Source organism: Staurois parvus, unplaced genomic scaffold (genome assembly GCF_062004578.1).
Source record: "Staurois parvus isolate SC_StPar_1 unplaced genomic scaffold, SC_StPar_1.0 ptg000086l, whole genome shotgun sequence".
Taxonomy (NCBI): domain Eukaryota; kingdom Metazoa; phylum Chordata; class Amphibia; order Anura; family Ranidae; genus Staurois; species Staurois parvus.
This window is the reverse complement of record NW_028317882.1, coordinates 7,597,145-7,619,932: the sequence shown is the minus strand read 5'-3', so window position 1 is coordinate 7,619,932 and position 22,788 is coordinate 7,597,145. Positions and strand designations below refer to the sequence as shown.

Here is a 22,788-nt window from a genome sequence, read left to right as displayed (position 1 = left end):
AAAGGACTATGAATGGTCCAATATCAAATTATATAAAACTTTCCAAAATGCCAAAATGAGACATTATACTAACAACATGTTAGCTATCTTCACTGAATGTCATGATTAAACCAAGTCAATACAGCCAGATCCCGAAACCAGGTTGATAGATTGGTAGAGAGTAGAAAGAAAGAACGACAAAATTAAAGAGTATAAAGGTAGAAAAGGTAGAGAAAGAGCAGATCCCAAGGAGAATAAAAGACACTTGCTGAGCACTCCACTGTCCCATGACCCTCATAGTTCAATGTGCATATAACATGCCCAGGAGCACTGGCAACATTTTATGTTGAAATTCATGTAAGGCTGCTTTCTAAGTACTGTCCATGTCAGCAGTGTAAGAGGATCCAATAACTATACTTATAAGCAGTTAAATCCTAGCCAACTGTTTGCTTGGTTGCTGTCAGTGATGCATGATAGGGGAGGGTATAAATATTTGGTTGAAGTTCTCTTGCCTCTCAGATTCTGCCTGGGGAGAACATGTATAGCAGCTCTCCTGATCTCCCAAAGCTGTTGTCTGAAGAGAACATGTGTGCTTAAAAAGTAGCCATTGAACGCGAGCACTTATAGCATGCTGGTTTTCCAGCATATTACTTCGACAAAAGCCAGTCCTTACACTGGCTTCTGTCAGAAGGACAGCAGTAAACACTGTCCGAATGTTCAGCAGGAAGCGCAATGTCTGTAATGTTGAATGCTACCTTATGCTCGTATTCTATTGGTAACATGCTGAGGAATTTTATGCTGCATCATTAATTGTTTGTTGCACGAGCACTCCCCATTCTGTTCCTGCCTTTTCCTTCAGATAGCAATAGGTAGCCCCTAATTGCAAGTGGCATGGGGTTTGTGTGCATGATCTGGTCACTTCTGATCATCTTATTTTAACATTTGCTAGCCTTTAATTTATTGGTCAAAACCTTTGCATAGGTTGTCTCTCAAGTAGCTCATCCTGTACAGCCTTACGTGACCCTGTGGAATCTCAGTTTGGTTCTGTTGGCTCTTCAAAAACCACCTTTTAAACCTGTTATACCAGGGCCCGACAAATCCCAGGTGCCATGTTGCCATGGTGACTAGAAATTGTGCCCTGGCACCTGGGTTTTTGTTAGCCGTCCACTGTCAGGCACCAGGATGCTGCTTCACTGATCTATCCGTACCTCTCAGGCCACGGATGTTCTCATTTCTTTCTTTTTCTCTTTTCTTTCTTTCTTTCTTTCTTTCTTTCTTTCTTTCTGCCGCTTCACTGATCTATCCGTACCTCTCAGGTCATGGATGTTCTAATTTCCTTTTTCTCTTTCCTTTTTATTTTTTCTTTCTTTCTTTCTGCCGCTTCACTAATCTATCTGTACCTGTCAGGTCATGGATGTTCTAATTTCTTTCTTTTTATCTTTTCTTTCTTTTTCTTTCTTTCTTTCTGCCGCTTCACTAATCTATCTGTACCTGTCAGGTCATGGATGTTCTAATTTCTTTCTTTTTATCTTTTCTTTCTTTTTCTTTCTTTCTTTCTGCCGCTTCACTAATCTACCTGTACCTCTCAGGTCACAGATGTTCTAATTTCTTTCTTTTTCTTTCTTTCTTTCTTTCTTTCTTTCTTTCTTTCTTTCTTTCTTTCTTTCTTTCTTTCTTTCTTTCTTTCTTTCTTTCTTTCTTTCTTTCCCTGTAAAGAACCCTTTTTAATCTTTAACCATAAAGTAGTATTAAGGTCTAAAGCCCTCTTCCATCCTAAGGTGGTTTCGACTTTTCAGCTCAGCCAGGACACCATTCTTTCATGACTTTATCTGGCTCCAGTCCATTACAAGTAGATTTTCCTTTGTTCTAGATTTTATCAGGTAGATGTTTAATCCACTCTGATGCCAGCTTTGGCTATAAGGTCCTTCAAGCTGCCCCCAGTTTTATCCTGTTTATTAGTGGGCCTATTAGTGTTTTGTGTTGCCCACCATCTCAGTCAGACCACTTTTAGATATCCCAGTTGTCTCAGGTTAACTGAATCCTGTGTCCCTATATGAACAATAAAGCACACATGATTTTTTTACTTACTGTAAAGTCTTTTTCTTGAAATTATTAGGTGTGTTCTCTGGTTGTCATTTACTCCTCTGTACAGCTTTTCTACAAAATTGAAGCATGGTGGTTGTGGAAGGAGCTATTACCTAGTCAGCTCATATATTTTTGTTTGCCAGTGTCCAAATTCTCCTGTAGGTGGCAGTATAGCCGAGTTGTCACAGATTAAAGGCATTAAAAACTTTCCTTGTGTGATTCACCTGCATGAATCTTGTAGTTTCGTTGTTTTGTTTGTTGCCCCCTACACACAGTCTAGAGAAGAGTGAAGCTTCATATTGATGTGTCAGAAGTTATGTTTGTGTTCAAACATGAGGCATGCTGCATGACATTAACACATCACCTTTGTCTGTTGTCTGAGAACCAACATTTCCTGTGAAGAAACTACATATCTCACAATCCCTGGGTCTCTCAGTCTAGTGATCATCAAGTAAGATCTGAACAATTAGATCTGAAGCAAACACCATTAGGCAGAGCAATTAATAGAGAATTAACACATGCTGCAAGATATTGGTTTAATCACATCAGCACTCCCACATTTGTGATGCAACACAGAGGAAAAAGCAAGGCATGCACTGAACTCTGTGTGACCCCAAACAAGAAGTTGCCTGTTCCTAGCGACAAGCTAGGTTAATTATTACATGGACATAGGGGAAATGATCAGCCATGACACTACAAACTGTAGCCACAACATGTGAGCTCCTAATTACAGGTAAAGCAAGGTAATACCTAGTTAAAACAATGGGTTGGATTTCCTAAAGGCAAACAGACTGCATTTTGCAAGAGCAGTTGCTCCAGAGCTTAGTAAACAATGGGAAACTCTGCTTACTTCCATCTTCCAATCATGTGCCAACACAAATGCATTTTTTAAATTTTCCTTGCATGTGATTGGGTATTCTTTGCAAAGTGAAGCTTCCCCTAATGTACTAAGCTCTGGAGCAATTGCACTTGCAAAGTGCATGGTCTATTTGTCTTTAGTAAACCCACCCCCTGAAAACATCTAGAAGTGTACAATGCTTTTAACTAAATCCTGAAGGCATTATTGAAGCTCAAGAAACAGATGTTACAGTAAGTACAAAAATTCAGTTTTTTTGAAGGAAAGAAAATGGCATAATCTATGGTTTGCCTTAGGTTGGCCATAGGTGGTTTGAATTCCAGCCAGTTCAGCAGGGACCGAACGAGATTCGATCCATCTATGGGCAGGCTGATTGTACCCAAGTCGATCCATTGCTCAACTTGAGTACAACCAGCATGTCGGATTTCTAGCATGCGATTACTGCCAGCGGCTATAGCCACTAGTAATAATCATGGTGTTCTCCCGGCAGGGGGTGTGGGATACCCTCTTCAGCACAGGCTGTGTTGATAGGGGAATCAAGCAATTTTCTTTCCTGCAACCTGTGGTTGCAGAAAAGAAAATTGCATTGAATATGTCCTGCCTTACGGTTTTACTGTCTTCCCAGGTTCTGGTTACACCCAAAGCCATTGTATCCTTCTCTTGCTATGCCTTTGAAGATATAGGTGGAAAGGAATTATGCCCATAATCTAAATGAAGGAAAGGCTCCTTGTTTTTTGGATTTCAGGAAGAAGTAACAGTACCTTCTGTTTATGTTTAATGGACTTTTTGTAGGAGATCAGAAAGCTATACAGTTTTTCCAAGGTTCTGCCTGGTAATTGCCAGAGGAGCCTTCGTGCAGGTTACCTGAATGCGAATAATTTTTTTAAAATATCATTGTTAATTTTACTCCAATAGGAGCAAAAGCAAACAAGATGCAAGCAGTGAATCGAAGCAAAATCTGACCTGGTATGAGTTCCTGTCAAACGAGTGGGTAATTTAAACAAACTGCATACATTTTTGTAAATGTACAGTATAAAGAGAACTAAGGATAAATGCATCCCATCTCTTGAGACCATTTTTAATATTGTTTCCATGGTATATTATGAATACATTTATTTGCAGCTATAGCCCAGGGCCCAATTCATAAAGATTTTTTAATTTAAACACAAAACAGCGACATGTAACATACTGCCGATGCATGGCATATAATATGTCCTTGAACATGCATGACGCCAATCACAGCAGTAGCCTGAAAGTGGTAATGCAAACTGACACAAAAAGTATTTATGCAAGGCTACATGAAAAGCAATTTGCATGTCACCATAAGCCTTGTTTAAAAGAGTTTTTGAGTAAAGCTGAACTCCAAGCAAGTTTAAAATGCACAATAAACTGCAGCTCTGTAGTCATTAAAGCGGATCTTGCACTGAAATGTAGGATACGCTTATGAGGCTGCTCCCTACCACATGCTGTTAAACCCTATATTATGGACATAAAAAAAACTTTGGGGAGGAAATCGTAACTAAGACCTTACTTGCAGCCTTCTGTTAGGCTTGCATAGGTAAGGTGACATGTGTGTGTCTTTTTGAGGGATCCTCCTGTTGAGGATCTCAAATCCTACAATAACACGCTCCTGTATGGTGCAGTAGTGTCATTTTGCAAAAACTGGGATCTTGAGTTTTCTCAAGACCCTCTGTGAGTTCCAGGGATGTCAGCGATAGGAAGCGGCCAGAACACAGAAGCTAGGTTAATATTTTAATACATTTTTTTTACATCTTTGTTCTGGTAATGCAGTCTTTTGTCAATGGGGCAGAGGAGCAGCCATGTCTGCAGACCTTGCGTTTAAGGGCAAGGTTCTCACTGATACACCATCAGGGGTGGACTGACCATTTGGAAACTCGGGCACTGCCCGAGGGCCTGGGGTCAGTAGGGGGCCCCATGAGATGCCCCTGGTACCTTTTTCATAGGCTTTTTTGAGTTTGGGCAAGAACACAGGGGCCCCATGATCCCCTATTGCCCGGGGGCTCCATGAGTTGTCAGTCCGCCCCTGTACACCATCATGACATTTATTTTTTTTAAGCAGCATAAGTACCTGACTTTAACCTTGTATAGCTTTCTTTGCCATTCCCTCTACAGAAAAACTCAAACTGGTAGAGGGAGAAGCAGTACAGGGAGTTTGTCAGTTGTTCAAGTGTTAATGCAGTGCTCAAGGTCTAATGAGAAGCATGCTGAAAGGAGGAGAAAGCAGAATGACAGAGGAATTAGCTCATCAGTATGCTGCTTTTCCTTTCATTGTTCAGTCAAAGGCTGGGCGGAGTAACAGCTTAACTGAAGCAGAGTGTAATTGTGCAACTTAACTGTGTAACTTAAAGGAAACAGAGAAATCAGACCAATTGACTCCTGCCTAAAATAGCCTTAGTATGTGTATGTATGAATGCGAGTTAGGGACCTTAGATTGTAAGTTCCCAGGGTCTGATGAATGTGCAATATATATATATATATATATATATATATATATGTACACACACACTATATTGCCATTAGTATTGGGATGTGTGCCTTTATACACACATGAACTAATGGCATCCCAGTTTTGGTCCGTATGGTTCAATATTGAGTTGGCCCACCCTTTGCAGCTATAACAGCTTCAACTCTTCTGGGAAGGCTGTCCACAAGTTTTAGGAGTGTGTCTATGGGAATGTTTGACCATTCTTCCAGAAGAGCATTTGTAAGGTCAGGCAATGATGTCAGATGTCTGGCTCACAGTCTCCGCTCTAATGCATCCCAAAGGTGTTCTGTGCAGGCCAGTCAAGTTCCTCCACCTCAAACTCACTCATCCATGTCTTTAGGACCTTGCTTTGTGCACTGGGGTGCAGTCATGTTTGAATAGGAAGGGACCATCCCCAAACTGTTCCCACAAAGTTGGGAGCATGAAGTTGTCCAAAATGTCTTGGTATGCTGAAACCTTAAGAGTTCCCTTCACTGGAACTAACGGGCCAAGCCCAACCCCTGAAAAACAACCCCACACCATAATCCCCCTTCCACCAAACTTTACACTTGGCACAATGCAATCAGGCAAGTACCGTTCTCCTGGCAACTTGGATGCAGTTGCTCGGCCATAGAACCCCATTCCATGAAGCTCTCTATGCACTGTTGTTGTGATAATCTGAAGGCCACACGCAGTTTAGAGGTCTTTAGCTATTAACTCTGCAGACAGTTAGCGACTTCTGTGCACTGTGTGCTTTAGCATGTGCTGACCCCGCTCTGTCATTTTACTTGGCCTACCACTTCATGGCTGAGTTGCTGTTGTTCCCAGTTGCTTCCACTTTGCTATAATACCAAAATTAAGAAAATGCATTTCTATTTATCTACCCTTAAGATTTAGGATCGGTTCACACTATAGAAACGCAATCCAGACGTGTTCTGGATGCGTTTCTGCATGCATGTTTTTGACACATTTTTGGTGCATTCCAGTTTGTTTTTGATGCGTTCTAGTGCATTTTTGATGAGTTCCAGTTCCCCCTCTCTTTTTCTTCAATTTACATAGGGACCTGTGCGTTCCAGTGCATTTTTTATGCATTTTGGTGTGTTCTGGTGCATTTTGTATGTGTTTTACTGTGAAAAATGCAGCCTGTTCTACTTTTTTTTCTGCAACCAACACGCACTGGAACTGCAATCACTGATGTGAACTATGACATAGAAAATTATATAACATACTTTCTGTGCATTTTAGATGCAGAAAAGAAGCGCACTGAAATGCATGAAGTGTGAACTGGCCCTCATATAGTCTTTGAAGATAACATAGCCAGGCTGATGACCTGACTTTTCTATACTACAATTATGCAATACAATCTGGTCACCTGACTTTCCAAAATCTGTGAATGGACAGTGAAAAATTAGCAGTAGACTAATCAGCTAAGCAGACTGCTCTCTCCTCCTATTAACACATTCTTTGTCTGTATATTTTACATTCAGCACACCTGGTTGTTTCCTAGTGCTGCCCCTCCCTCACTAAAGCTGGCCATAGATGGATCAAAATTCGTTCTCTTCAGCAAGGATCAGCTGAATTTTGATCCATTGACGGCCATTCCGATTCCAGAGAAGCCAGTCTAATGATTGCTTTCTTTCAAACTGGCTCATTAGAAACATTCCCATTGATCAACACTTCATCCAATAGGCTGCAGTGCTGATCAGTGTATTCTGATATTGGAGGAGTCCCCACTGTCAGAATACAATAGCACAGCACATTCACCCCAGTTGTGTGGATTAGGGTATCTGTTGATTTTTTTTTTTCTAATTGGCTTGCTGACTGATCGGGAAAAAAAACATGTATGGCCAGCCTTATTCTGAATTCCACTGTGAAGGGAGGTAAAAAATGCTGATAAAGTTGAATTCTGGTATTTACATTTTTTAATGAACATACCCATACCATAATTGATGTTGTTTTTATAGCCGTATGGAGTTCAGCTCTAACTTTATATTTCCACTGGAAAAATGAAAAAAAAAACCTAATTGGTAGCTTTTGGCAATGTCTTTCAGTTACTTTAAAATGTTTCCACTGTTTGCTATTATACATATATAAAGGATAATTGCACTTAAAGGAAACCATGGTCCCCCCCTAATCCTCCTAAATACAACTAAACACACCCAAAAAAACATATCAAATTAGCGATCATCAGCTTCTGATACTGTAACCTACAGTATGCTTTGTGCCATTTCACACTGGGTAGTACTATGCATGTGCTAGCTCCTTGCTAATGTGTCAATATCAACTAACTACCTGTATTTTCCTGCAAACCTACAGGGAAGCAGGGAAGCAGACTGCCTATTATATTCTATGCCATGGAGCCAGCGCATGTGCAGTAGTGAGCAGCCTGGTTCCCAGGGTAGCAAAATGCCACCTGATGTAGTTGTTAATAATTTAGGGCGAGGTCTGCATTTTGTGTATGTATTTGTGATAATCAGGGAGTAATGAACATTGGGCCATGGTTACACCAAAGTGAACTTATCCTTTAAAGATGTCTTATTGTCTTAAATTTTTCCTTGCATGAACCCTTAAAGTGTATCTAAAGCCAACACTTTTTTGTTTCCATTTTGAGAGAGCAGGAAAAACCCCCGTTGTGGTTTTTTCTATCTTTGTCCCATAGGAACATTTCACTTTCATTGCCAGAGGCAAAATTAAATGAACAAAATGAAGATTTATATTCTATTTTTTTTTTGTATTTAGACCAAAAAAGGACTGGGTACACAATCAATCGATCACGAGTCATCATATAACAGTATCACTATACATAACAGATAAATTGGTACAGTCTAGTGGCAATTGCACAAAAACATAGCAGACCTATGCGTAAGGGGATAGGGGGATAAACCCCTCGCTAGGGAGGGGAGGATTGGGCTAAAAATACGGACTGGGGCATAGCTATAGGGAAGAATGTGGAGAATGGGGAAAAAGGGGGGGGGGAGAAAGCGAAGACACCTCTCTCTAATAAATGAGGCTATAGGCTCCCAACCCAAGTCTGAGAGTTGGACGCTATGGAATTTTTATATAGGATTCAAGATGTCCCAATAAGAAATTGTTTTTCAGATTGGTCCTTTAGAGTTGCCCTATTAATTTGATATCTAAAATTCTGGCATGCCACCATTCTGTGCAGGGTGGGCCCTGTTTTTTTCACAGATGGAATACAAGCTTGTGCAGCGTTCAAGAGGTGTTTAAGAAGACAATTGTATCATTTGAATAAGAGTGGTATATCATTTAGTAAGAAAGTAGCTGGCTTATCCACAAGAGACACCCTATTTCTTTTTACTTTTTATGGAGTTTTTGACCTCGGACCACAGTTTCTCCATTAACGGGCAGTCCAAAAAAAATGAAGTATTGAACTGTCAACTTTTTAGCATCAGTCAGAATTTTCTTCCCATTATCTTGGTACATGTGTACCATGGAGGCCTTGTGTGCAAAGAGGACTATTCTGTCTTTTTAAGCTTGAGAGCATGTATCTAGTTGTTGTTCCCACTTCTTTAAGAAGCTGCAGTCTATTCCATTTCACAACTCAAGATTTTAGGATTTCCTTCACTTTCCATCCTGCTTACAATGGTCATCAGGTCGAAAAGACAGGGTAAATCTCCCTAGTAGAGCCCCAGAAAACAATAAAACTTGACAGAGGTGCTAACTCACCCCTCTATTTAAAATTTAAAAAATGGCTTTAGGTACATTTTACGTTTTTGGCATTACGTAGGCAAAATTCCTAAAGCATGAGGACTGCTGCACATATTACAATAAAAATGTAACTGTTTTGGGGAATATTAAATTATGAGTAATCTAGTGACTGAAAAATCAGGAAACCTGCAGTATATAAGTGAACCCAACTCTCATGGACTGATCAGACCCTAAGGGACATTTTTTTTAGATATCTGAAACAATCCCATGCATTTATTAAGCCAAGGTTTTATACAAAGGTTTGTGTAGCTATCCACTAGGAGCGGAAATAAATTGACCTCCATTGTTTTACACGTTTATTACCGTTTCCCCCACTTAAAGGACAGAAGACACAGGGAAACCTGAGAAGGTGGAAAGAGGAACTAAAGTGAAAAGAAGACTAAGCTCACTAAAGAATAGAGTTACTGGATCCTGGCAAAAAGATAAGGTACAAAAAAACAATTACCTAAAATTAATTGCCATTTCATGCAATCTGTTTTAAATAAAAAGCACCAGTCACTGTTTGTAAGTAGCAAAGTGTTAAAAAAAAATGTAATCAGAGAATTTGTTAAAGGTAAAGTTTAGCTCTTTTCCTTGCATACAGCACCATACACATTAGTTATGTGTGATGGTGTGTATCCCATTAGCAACTGGCGACTGCTTCTGTTCAAAATCCTCCATGCTGTGTCCCCCTCACAGACACCATATACTGCTCTGAGCGGCTGTCTTCTGATGCTGTGAAGGTTAACAGCAGAGCCTCCTAATCAGGATAGTTTCTCTGCTCACCTGCCTCTTCTGCTATTCATGGAGCTTATGTTACTGCACGCCCAAGATGCATCGAGTTCAGTGAATGGGCGATGTTGTCCTTCAACTCCTCCTCACCCATTTATAGAAAAAAAATAAATAAATTAAAATGTGTGGTGCCCGTGGTGCACCTCCATCTCTAATATATACAGTGGGGCAAAAAAGTATTTAGTCAGCCACCAATTGTGCAAGTTCTCCCACTTAAAAAGATGAGAGAGGCCTGTAATTGGCATCATAGGTAGACCTCAACTATGAGAGACAAAATGAGAAAAAAAATCCAGAAAATCACATTGGCTGATTTGGAAAGAATTTATTTGCAAATTATGGTGGAAAATAAGTATTTGGTCAATATCAAAAGTTCATCTCAATACTTTGTTATATATCCTTTGTTGGCAATGACAGAGGTCAAACGTTTCCTGTAAGTCTTCACAAGGTTGGCACACACTGTTGCTGGTATGTTGGCCCATTCCTCCATGCAGATCTCCTCTAGAGCATTGATGTTTTGGGGCTGTCGCTGGGCAACACGGACTTTCAACTCCCTCCAAAGGTTTTCTATGGGGTTGAGATCTGGAGACTGGCCAGGCCACTCCAGGACCTTGAAATGCTTCTTACAAAGCCACTCCTTCGTTGCCCGGGCGGTATGTTTGGGATCATTGTCATGTTGGAAGACCCAGCCACGTTTCATCTTCAATACCCTTGCTGATGGAAGGAGGTTTGCACTCAAAATCTCACGATACATGGCCTCATTCATTCTGTCCTGTACATGGATCAGTCGTCCTGGTCCCTTTGCGGAGAAACAGCCCCAAAGCATGATGTTGCCACCCCCATGCTTCACAGTAGGTATGGTGTTCTTTGGATGCAACTCAGCATTCTCTCTCCTCCAAACACGACGAGTTGTGTTTCTACCAAACAGTTCTATTTTGGTTTCATCTGACCATATGACATTCTCCCAATCCTCTTCTGGATCATCCAAATGCTCTCTAGCAAACTTCAGACTGGCCCGGACATGTACTGGCTTAAGAAGGGGGACACGTCTGGCACTGCAGGATCTGAGTCCCTGGCGGTGTAGTGTGTTACTGACAGTAGCCTTTGTTACGTTGGTCCCAGCTCTCTGCAGGTCATTCACTAGGTCCCCCCGTGTGGTCCTGGGATTTTTGCTCACCGTTCTTGTGATCATTTTGACCCCATGGGGTGAGATCTTGCGTGGAGGCCCAGATCGAGGGAGATTATCAGTGGTCTTGTATGTCTTCCATTTTCTAATTATTGCTCCCACAGTTGATTTGTTCACACCAAGCTGCTTGCCTATTGCAGTTTTAGTCTTCCATAGTGGAGTTTGGAGTGTGACTGTTTGAGGTTGTGGACAGGTGTCTTTTATACTGAAAACAAGTTCAAACAGGTGCCATTGATACAGGTAATGAGTGCAGGACAGAGGGGCCTCTTAAAGAAGAAGGTACAGGTCTGTGAGAGCCAGAAATCTTGCTTGTTTGTAGGTGACCAAATACTTATTTTCCACCATAATTTGCAAATAAATTCTTTTCAAATCTGCCAATGTGATTGTCTGGATTTTTTTTCTCATTTTGTCTCTCATAGTTGAGGTCTACCTATGATGCCAATTACAGGCTTCTCTCATCTTTTTATGTGGGAGAACTTACACAATTGGTGGCTGACTAAATACTTTTTTGCCCCACTGTATCTGTAGCACTACCCATTTAAGAGTTGTAAGAGATTTGGGTCTCCCTATATTCCTGCACAGCCAGGCAATATGCATTTCCTTTACTCAGACTTGCATTAAGAGACAATAACCTTGAGCTTTGTTTTGAAGTTTTATTATGGGATATAGAATTTGGATAGGGTAAGGTGTGTATGGGATGACCAAGGGATTAGCAAATGAGGACAAACTCCTTATCAACTTTGTACAAGTCTCTACAGCAAAGTTTCTCTTTTGGATTGCTAGCCAGCATCTCTTGTAGTACCACCCCAGACCCCAGATGCCTCCTCTCCCCATCCAGCTGTACTGGGTGAATCCCTGGCAGGGGATCCATTGCCTGCCACTGCAGTATGAAACAGTCCCGGGTAAGATAGTAAATCCACTTCCCCAGTAGAGTGCTCTTTTCCTTTTACTGACCCAGAAGGGGCAGGTTTACTCAATTGGTCCCTCTCCTGTGCTGCCAGTTGGTCGGTGGCTGCTACCAGGCTTTCTAGCTGGGCCGCTCCTTCCCTGCCACACAGGTGGTCCTCTCTCAGGGGGCTGGTGAAATCCCAAGTTTTCAGCCTTCCAAGGTCCTCTGCAGGTGAATCCCTCTCCATCTGGGCCCCCTCACAGGCTCCTGCCTCCAGCCTCACGTCCTTCTCTCTATCTTCCACCCGAACTCCACCTCTGCTGGGCAGGCTCAGCTACTCTTAAAAGTTATCCTGGCCCCTTGCCAAGCCTCCAGTTGGAGATTGGCCAGGATCCCATAAGAGTACAAACCAGCCACTCCTCAGATGCACCCGCTCTTTCTAGACCTTTCTCCAAATTTCTAGAGCAGAGGGAATTTACAGAGGGGCTGGTCTGCAGAGCCTCTCAGCCCTGACCACAATTGACCTTCTTTCTGACGTTTGCACCAGGCTGCTACTCAGTATATGACTAACAATTAGGATCTAGCTCCCCATAGCTATCTAGGAGGGTGCTAAATATCCATAAAAAAACATAAGTTTGCCGTGGGACTTTAAATGAGGTGCAACACACGCGGCTATCTAATACATGGTGGACAAGGTTCACAATGTATTGATGAATAAATACAATTCTGGTCACATTACATAGAACACATAGAAACACAGATATAAAGATGAATTGTAAAAATACATATCATACATAATTAAACTTTAATGTATAAAGACATACTTGGATGAAAATTTGCATTCTTAAAAACTCAGTTATTAAGTATTTCGTAAGTCAGTGCTCACTTCCTCAGGAGTAAATGAACATAATGAATGTCTGTAAAGTAGAACTTCAGTATAAGATATATAGCACAATAGAAAATAAATAATGCCATTCAAACTTCTGAGGCCACCAAAGGGGAGCCCATACTTACAGGTCAGCTAAAATTAGATTCGCATGGCAATATTTCCAATAAGTTACCGCCAGGGATGTCGGGCTGGGAGCCGTTGAAATAGGACCCACGAAAACCCAAGGTGGCAAACAGAAGGCGGATGCAGCATGGGTGAAATGAAAGTGTGTCTATTGAATTATATTGCCCAGTATGGTTTCTATAGAAAAACAGTGTGCCTAATTATAGTATAAGTCTGAGTCCAATTACAATAAAACAAAAATACAACGATGACTCTAGGGTAAAGGAGAACAGAAGAAACCAAAGAACTTGGTGCATCATAGGAGTGCAGTAAGTCGAGTTCTATGATGGAGAAAGCAGGAGGGGTGGAAGAGTGTCACTGCTTTCCTAAATAGAAGCCTTCACTGTTAAGCACCCTCCACAAACAGCTCAACTCTCCAATAAGACATGGCAGTTTAATCTAATGGAGATTTACTTTTTAAAATGCAGTACATGGGATGTTCAATGGCCATTTGAAGTGTAAAGACACAATAATCTTCTGAGCCTTGTGCCGGCTATGAGGGATAATAGTTTATTGAAAGAACATTACGAAGAAGGGAGGGGTCTGTCTAAGGATGAAACTAACTAGCCCCAACAGGTCCAAAAAACGGCTAACATTTTGGTTTTGAGGAAAGGGGCTCAACCCTCGAAGCGCGTTAGCAGTTTTTTGGACTCTATGAGGTCTTCCCATACCACTCACTGATTTTGATGGATTTAGAGGTGATCTCATCTGTATTTATAACTATGCTTGGGCATGACATGAATGTGTGAGTATATACTTGTTATATACTTTTAATAAAATTGAGTTATGGTAATGCACTAGGTCAGTGCATTCTCTCCTTTTTTTGTTTTGAACAGAAGCTACGTAGGGGCAGTTTCCCACTAAGGGAACTAGGTAGCAGCACAGTACAGAATAACAGATTTCTATTGAATGAAGCATATGGAAGAATCACTGTGACATAAACAGTACAGAACAGTTCAGCCAAGCATAAATGCAGTTACTTGTGGTTCCCTTGGAGGAACATCTCTCTCACAAGGAGGCCTGTTACAATTGGTAGCCCAGGTTTTAGCCGCAGGTTTTTCTAAACAGGCTGCACAGAGAAAGGGCAGGAGTCATCAGGAGGCTGAAAAGGATATAGGAATGCATATACTGTACAAGAAGACAGCTGAAGAAGCAGGTCTACCCCACTGGACAGGCAGCACTCCAGATCCAGCTAGCACAGTGTCTACCATAGTGGCTGAGACTTTAGGTGAAGCTGTGTGCTCTTGTATTTACACACGGCAATCCTTAAAGTGGAACTGCACTGCATGTGAGCACCACAAACCAAAAATGTTATTTGATTCATTTTTAATATTCAAAGCAAACTCACCCATCCATCAATGTCTCCATGCTTTATTTTGCTGAGAAATCATTTTGAAAAACACCCCCTGGCATTTCTGGCAGTGGCTATCTTGAGTAAGGGCAGATGATTCATGTTGCATTTACTTCCTGGAATCCATCTGTCCTTAGCTCAGGCACAGGCTGAGATGAGAACCCTCCCCTCCTGAACACTGGTAGACTATATGACATAATTTGCTTAGGTATGGAAACCAGAAAGTAACTGAATAAATTGAAAAAAAAGTTCAAAACAAGTAAATATGATATACTTTTCTATCTATTTACTAATGCTAGCAACATAAGGATTAAAAATAGTCCATATTGATTGAGAGCGTGAAGTTCCACTTTAAGCCTGGAACAATTATGGAGGACCCAACAACCTGATAACAGTTCACATGCTCAGACACTGCTGTCCTATGAGACACAGCCTCTCTGAGTAGATGATTGGGGGAAGAGCCATGGTTTATATTCCCCTGGGTGAGTCTGGGAACCCAGGAGATGATGGGAGCCCAGAGGATTATGGGGAATGGAGTTTTTAACAGGTAAACGTTTTACTAAATGCAGTGCAGCATACAAAGTAGCATACAACAGATGAGCAATTCAATATGATGCAGACAAAGATACGGAGAGTGGAGTTAAATGACCATGTGCCTGTTGCTGAGTAAGGTGGACCGGGAGAGCACCAATGCATCAGTTGAAGACAATTTGCAAAATGTAAAAAATATTTTTAGTTTTGACGTATTCCTGATTAATATATTACAGTAAGAAAATAATTCTATGACTTTTGACACCATGGGATTGATCTACTAAAACTGGAGAGTGCAAAATCTGGTGCAGGACTTTTGTCAAAGCTCAACTGAACAAGCTGAAGTTAGAAGCTGATTGGGCACCATGCACAGGTGCACTAGATTTTCCGGTTTTAGCAAATTAACCCCCACATGAATTAATGAGTATCTAATACAATCATGAGCTCACTTTTCTTACTTTCTGATTTTACATAACTAATAAATCAAGATACAAATATTTCTATATTGTCCTTAAGCAATTATAACTGTACATACCTTCAACTGTAAGACAAGCACTTAGTCTTATCGCACATTCCCTTTTTTGTTTTGTTATTACTACATCATGCAGTTCAACTGCTGCTTGGCAAAGTGTTACTAAACCTACAACAGTCTGTATATGCAGTAAAGCATGCTTGATACACTCACTGTGGAACCTAAGGGGTTAATCCTCTGCATTGTGTAAAAATGCTGTTTAACCCTGACTTTTCTAATCCTCCCCTTCTTCCAGTGTCCAATTCTAACGGGAATTTTTAATGTTTTGTACAATAAATATTAAACGTTATATATAACTGAGACAGATTTTTGTGCCTTTAAAATCCCACCAAAATAAGAGGGTTTTTTTTCTACTTTTGCTTAAAGTGGAGTTCCACCCATTTTTCATACTTTACCTGATTAAGTTGTCCCTGTGAAAAAAAAGAAAAAGTTGGATTTTTTTTTTTTTTTATATACATACCTTTAAATTCACTGCAAGCTTGCAGTTCTGTTCCCGGCCGCCTAGGCGATGATGTCGTAAGTCGATTTGCAAGGTCTCCTGGGATGTCGTTTCCTGTATCCCAGGAGTCCTTTGGTTTCCTGTAATCGAGGGACTTGGAAACCGTAAATAACGCGAATGGGAGGAGTAAATGTAATATGCCTTCCTATCTATTCATTAATGCTAGCAGCACCAGGATTAAAAATAGTCAATGTTGAGAGAGTGAAGATCCACCTTAATACCTGTCAGTATTCTTAAAGTGACAGAGTCTCTTTAAATTTGCCCTATCAGTATAGGGTCTCTATCCTACTGAGTTTTAAAATTCTGCATAATATTGTGCCATCTGGAAAATTTGCAACTATACTTTTTTCTGTTCTATCTGCTAGGTCATCCTGATACATTCTCCTCTAGGCTTTGCATCCACAGTGTCTCTACCCTGAAAACTTTTGGATTGTGGAAGATCCATTTTATCATAGATCCACAAGAGGCCTGCAACTGGCTGAATCCAATGGGGCAGGCATAGCACCTCCCTACCTGCTTCCCTTGCTGTTGTGACTCTCTGATTCTAAAACACTTAATAGCACATCTAGGAGACCAAGTAATTAACCTGAATGTGTTTGCAGCGCTGCATTTCAACCTGACCTCTAAAGTGGCCTAGCCCCACTGTCTTGGTTGTGCCACTGAATGATAAATACATAAATACAGTGCGCAGCATAAATGAGTACACCCCTTTTGAAAAGTAAGATTTTAATCAATATCTCAATGAACACAAGAACAAAACTGAGTTTTATAGAACATTTGTTTAGCTCATTACATGAAAGTAAGGTTAGTAATATAACTTAGATTACAATATCTTCAGTTTTACTCAAATTAGTTGATGCAGCAATGAATATACCCCACAGCAAAAACAATTCCATCTAGTCTTTTGAATGACCTCCATGATTTGTAAGGACAGCATTAAGTCTTCTAGGCAAAGAATGAACACGTTGTCGACATATTGCAACATCTAATTTTCAACTCTTCAAGAATGCTCTTTTAGGGCCTGGATGGAGAGTGATGCTCAACTTGTCTCTTCAGAATTCCCCATAGGTGTTCGATTGGGTTAAAATCAGGAGACATAGTACTTGACCACTGAATCACTTTCACCCTGTTCTTCTTCAGAAATGCAACAGTGGCCTTAGATGTGTTTTTTGGATCAATGTCATGTTGGAAAAGTGCATGACAGCCAAGGGCACGGAGTTATGGTAGCATCTTCTCTTTCAATATAGAGCAGTACATCTGTGAATTCAAGATCCTATTGTCAGGGCTGGGCTCTTGCTGCTTAAGGAGCAGCTCTTTTCTTTCAGTGCTCAGAAGCTTCTCAGCTGTCGGTTAATTACCAGCCACTCATCGTCTTCACAGTGACTCACCTGGATACCATTAGTCCAGCCTACAGCCAGCCCTTTTTGCTATTTTAGCAGCTTAGCTCATTTCCTTGCCCTTGCGTGGTCTTTGGTCTCCAATGTGTTCCTGCCTGTGTTCCTGTGTACATCTTGGTCTGGCTGACTTCTCTTCTGATTCCTGTTCCTGATTTTTGGCTCATGACTATGCTGACTTCTGGTTTCCTGACTCTGACTCATCTGATAACCTGCTCTGGCATCCAAACCCAGGCTTCTGTTTTGACTACATTCCTGACCTATGTTATATTTGCTATTTCATTAAAGGTGTGATTTTAACTGCACTATCTGTCTCTGCCTGATTCATGGTTCCTGACAACCATCAATGAAGTGCAGCTCCCTGGCACCAGAAGCACTAGCCCCACAGGAGGACACTGCCACCACCATGTTTCACTGTAGGCACCATGCATTTTTATTTGTATTCCTCACTTTTGCAATGTCATATAGTTTTGAAGCGATCAGTTCCAAAAATATTTATCTTGTTCTCATCACTCCAGAGTACAGAGTCCTAGTAGTCTTCTTCTTTTTCAGAATGGGCCCTGCAAATTCTAGGCAGGCTTTTTGTGCTTGTAGAAGAGGCTTTCTTTGTGGATGACACCCCTCCATGCCATTCCTCTGCAGTGTGCGCCGTATTGTGTCACGGGAAACAATCACCCCAGTTTCGCTTTCTAATTCTTTAGCTAACTGTAGTGAACTTGCATGGTGATTTTCTTCAGCCCTTCTCATCAGAAGATGCTCCTGTTGAAGTTTTAACTTCCGTGGACGACCTGGACATCTTTGTAAGATGGTTGCTGTTCCATCTTTGTTACATTTTTGTATCTCTTTTGCTACAGTATTCTGACTGATAAGTAAAGCTTTGCTGATCTTCTTGTAGCCTTCACCTTTCTTGTATAAAGAAATTATTTTCTTTCTCAGGCCTTGTGACATTTCTCTTCCATGTGGTGCCATTGCTGACAGCATGACATGGGAAGGGGTTTTCTTTATTAAGTAACGCCCTTTTACAATCAACTGTCTGCTGAACACCTGTTTAATGAATAATTAGATTCACCTGTAGTTGAATTCTTGTTAATTAAGATTTTGTTTTCTAAAACTTAGCTCTGCTCGTAAGAGTTTCATTGGGGTGTAATAATTTTTTCAACATGATCTTGAATTAATTTGTTAAGAAAAATACTTTTGTGTGTGAAAATTAACAAATCTTGTTTGCAACCAATGGCCCGCATTTGTGGGAATATTTTGTAGTACAGTGTCCCATAGAAAATGTTGAAAGGTTTTCTGAAAAATCTGTTGGGGTATACTCATTTATGCTGAGCACTGTACATAACTGGATCTGCTGGTGTTATGCCTAGCCCAAAAGCATATTGAATCGTTTAATTTGACCTTTATATCTATATTCCTAATTTATCTCTTGCAGAGTGTAATGTATTATCAGTTTCCCTTTTCATATAGTTTATATTCTTTTAAATTAATTTAAAAAGCATTAGCAATCTTTTTCAGCTTCAATCTTTGCTAAGTTATTTTTTAATTTTTATTAAGTCTATATTACAATATAACATTTTCAGTACTCTCAACATCAATATTTAAATGTTTGTTTTTATTCCTCATTATATATTGATTCTGTTTGAAGTTAACTACACAGTTTGTCTCTACACCTTTTCATCACAAGGAACTGAAAATATGGGGTAAAGCCACTGCATTGGGAGTAAATGGAGTATACCAACCCATCATGAACTGCGACAGTATAAACCTTTCAGAGGAACAGTAAAGTTAGAGGAACAAAAGTATTAGTATTGTATTTTGGGATAGAGCAAATGGCAATGATATATACAAAAGAGCAGACATATATGCAAACAAAAGCAAGTAATGTTTTTTACAAAAGATACAATAATTGTGCAATGCTAAAAGCAAACCCATATTTTGACACATACACATTGTACATGAGAGTGCAAAGTGTGATGCTGGGTACACATGGGCTGTATATAGGCTGGAATCAGACAGTAGAATCCATCCAAATTTTGGTCCGTGTACAGAGGCCGATCTCACGGTCAACTGAGCATGCTTGAAAACCAGCAGCTGACTAGCATCCGATCAGCGCTGGCAGGCAATGGCTGCGAGAGCTGACCAGTGTGTTCTGGCAGGGTCTGGTCCCTCTGTCAGAACACAATTGTGCAGCAGGAAAGATCACTGCACTAACATTGTTTACATCAATAAAGCTATCTGTCAGGTTTTTTTTGTTCAGTCCACTGGGTTGTACCAGGGGTTGGAACCAGTTGATCAGCTTGTGACAGAAATTCAATCAAAGACTTGGCTTCCACTGATGTGAAACAAACTGATTACCTAAGCATTGAAAATTTATATAGTCAATATAAATGAAAACTCATTGGCTGAAGCATGAAGCTGATTTTCCCCTCTAATAGGTAGGCCTCAATTGAGAGGCAGATGTTCTGCACATGGACATAGTAGGGGTCAAGCAGGGTTAGCTGGACAAAGCAGTGTTCAGGCCACAACATCTAAAGGCAGAGAGTGTCTGCCTTTACAGTTTCAGAGTGTCCATGGTAAACAGCCACTGTTCCACAGGAGGTAGTTGAGTGGTTGAAAAAGCCTTCCTCTTCCTTCCAGATACAAAGCAGCCAGTCTGAAACTGCTGCTAATGAGTCCTTTTCCTCCTCCTTTGCTAATCCTAGCATAGTCCTGCAAACTAACTATGGGGAGTCGAGGATAAGGAACATAGCACCATGACCATAGAGGGAGGGTACAACAGGTAGGGAGTTGCATGAGGCAGTGATGTTCCAGCAGCTGGAGCTTACTGCAAAGGTAGGTTCCAATGATAAGGGAGGGGGTGGATGATGAGGTAGATCAATGGGTACCACCAAATGGATAGAAGGAAAATTCTGAGGGAGAGGCAGAACAGAAGAAAGGTTGGATTAGAAAACTACAATCCTTGTGTTAAAGTATACATGTATTTGAAAAAAGTCATATAAGAAAGCTACCTTCAATGGCAAAACCAACAGAAGCTTCTGTGTATATAACTACTTTCTGTACATTGGTACATACATAGGCTTAGGAACCCCTGCTCACCTCAGTTGACAATGCTCAGGCTTGTAGGTATATTGCTGCGCTGCCATGTCGGGAAGGAGCACCTACCCTAGGAATTTTAGGAAGTGCTGATGTAACTGACCTCCTTAGCACTTAACAGCGGGGTCATTTTGAAACAGGCAAAAACTCAATGAGGCATTGGGATGCTTTTTTCTCTGTGCTCCTTGCACAATATAGCAGTCAGGGTGGGTATAGACACAATTTTTCCAAGGGTGTTAGGTACTTGGCAGAAAAGTAGCTGTATAGCAGTGCCAAGGAAAATGGTGATTACTGATTGTATTTTAAACAGGATCTTTGTCTAAAATAATATGGTGTGTAATAAATGCTAAATGTAACATTATGAATAATGTGTGATGCATCTACAAAAGTGTTAAAATGATGGTAACAATTTGATTTTGATCTTTATGTTGTCTTCTAGGGTAAGATAAAAGAGCAGATGAAAGAAAAGGGCAGAGAATCAAAGGACAAGTGGATGAATGACAATGGGCATGAGCTGGTGCCAGGCTGCTTCTCAAGTCACGCCAAATGCACTTTATGCACCAAGGCACTTGTAAATTGGCGTGGACTGCAATGCATGCGTGAGTAGGCACTGCTTCTTTGGTTGGAGGGGATGCCACTTTCACATTGCCTTATTTTCTTTAGTCTCTGTTCTTAATGCTTCATAGCATGAAAGCAAGATTATTACTAAACTCGCTACCTCACCACAGGAGAAGATTTAGGAAAAACTGTTTAATCAGCATGAGCCATCACTTGAGTGATAAAACACTATTTATAAAGCTGAGATGTTTTGTGAAGCTGTCGATGAAACATGTCAAAAGATTTTCTGCTTCACAGTAAACACGTGTACTGGTAATCTGTGTAGAAAGAAGGGATATTAGTCAAACTTATAGAAAAGTTCAAGATTTATGACTGTCCGTTAGCTTAACTTGTCTGCAATACAATTAAAAAAAAGTAACTTGTTTTTGTTCAGCTGATAGCATAAGATAGGCTAGAGATGAGTAAAAAACTGAACGTTCTGTTGATCAAAAAACAAATATGGTGCATAAGATTGTGCTATCATTTGTTTCATTTTTCTAAATGAAGTCCAGCATGTTGGATCAGGCACTTTTGACTGCGACACGAAAATCGTGTGTCATCCCTGGGAACGAGAGTCAGGCTCTACATACACCATCAAGCAGCCTTTCTCAGATCCCACCTGGTTCCAATGGCGCGCATGTCCCTTCTTCCATCTCTTCTTCTGGAGGGAGGTGCCGCCCTAGGCAAGTGCCTTGTTTGTCTTGTGGTAAATACACCCCTGTTCAGGAGTGAAAGGGGGCACATCTTCATCCCCCCTTTCCTGGTCAGCCAGGCTTCATGCTTAGATTAAGGGTCTGAAATGTCATTTGCCGGCAATTTTACATTTTTTTTCTTTTGTAAATGTCAGTACTGCTGCAGCATTTACTGTACATTTTTAAAGTTTAATAAATCACTACTCTTGGCCAAATGGAATTAAAAAAAAAAAATGTTTTGCATTGGTACATGTTCCCCAGGGCGTAGCCCACCACCCAAGCACATTTTTGAGATTCCCTTGTCTATTAGACCAGAAAATGGGCATTTTGGATTTGACAGATTTGACTCCCTTTGATTTCAATAGATTTCCGCATCTGAACTTCCTTGAAGCTTTCTGAACCCTGCTCATCACTAGTGCTAGTTAGTATTTGGTTTAATAGAGTCCTTTAAACAAAATGCTGCATGTAACACTGTGTTATATTTAGGCTTGGCCATGGAATGGCATGAGTTTTGGCAGAATCCTGCTGAAACTTAAGTTGCAGCTGACTCAGCAAGTACCACCTGGCTTGACAAAAGTCAATATAAAAATCAACTTAGTGAGTAGAAAATTATTGGCAGAACTGTATCCTATCAGAATCAGTCACTGTCTGGCATTGCCATTGTATTCAGACAGTCTTGCATGCTGCAACTGCCTAAATATACACTATATTGTCAAACGTATTGGGCCACCCCTCCAAATCATTGGATTCAGGTGTTCCAATCACCTCCATGGTCACAGGTGTATAAAATCAATCACCTAGGCATGCAGACTGCTTCTACAAACATTTGTGAAAGACTGGGTCACTCTCAGAAGCTCAGTGAATTCAAACGTGGTACCGTGATAGGTTGTTGTGCAATAAGTCCATTCATAAAATTTCCTTGCTACAAAATATTCCACGATTAACAGTTAGCAGTATTATAACAAAGTGGAAGCAACTGGGAACAACAGCAACTCAGCCACGAAGTGGTAGGCCACGTAAAATGACAGAGCAGAATCAGCGCATTCTGAAGTGCACAGTACGCAGAAGTCG

General features: G+C 40.7%; 1 protein-coding gene across 1 annotated transcript in view; it reads left to right on the top strand.

Annotated features, from left to right (window-relative positions):
- Positions 1 to 21,287, top strand: part of LOC149468501 (rho guanine nucleotide exchange factor 18-like) — a 65,712-nt gene extending 44,425 nt beyond the window's left edge. Inside the window, exons 7-9 of the mRNA XM_089670122.1 lie at positions 3,836 to 3,907; positions 9,456 to 9,561; positions 20,868 to 21,287. Coding sequence (XP_089526248.1) covers positions 3,836 to 3,907; positions 9,456 to 9,561; positions 20,868 to 21,035 — 346 coding nt within the window. The 3' untranslated portion in view covers positions 21,036 to 21,287. The remainder of the gene's footprint in view (positions 1 to 3,835; positions 3,908 to 9,455; positions 9,562 to 20,867) is intronic.
- Positions 21,288 to 22,788: the final 1,501 nt, after the last annotated feature.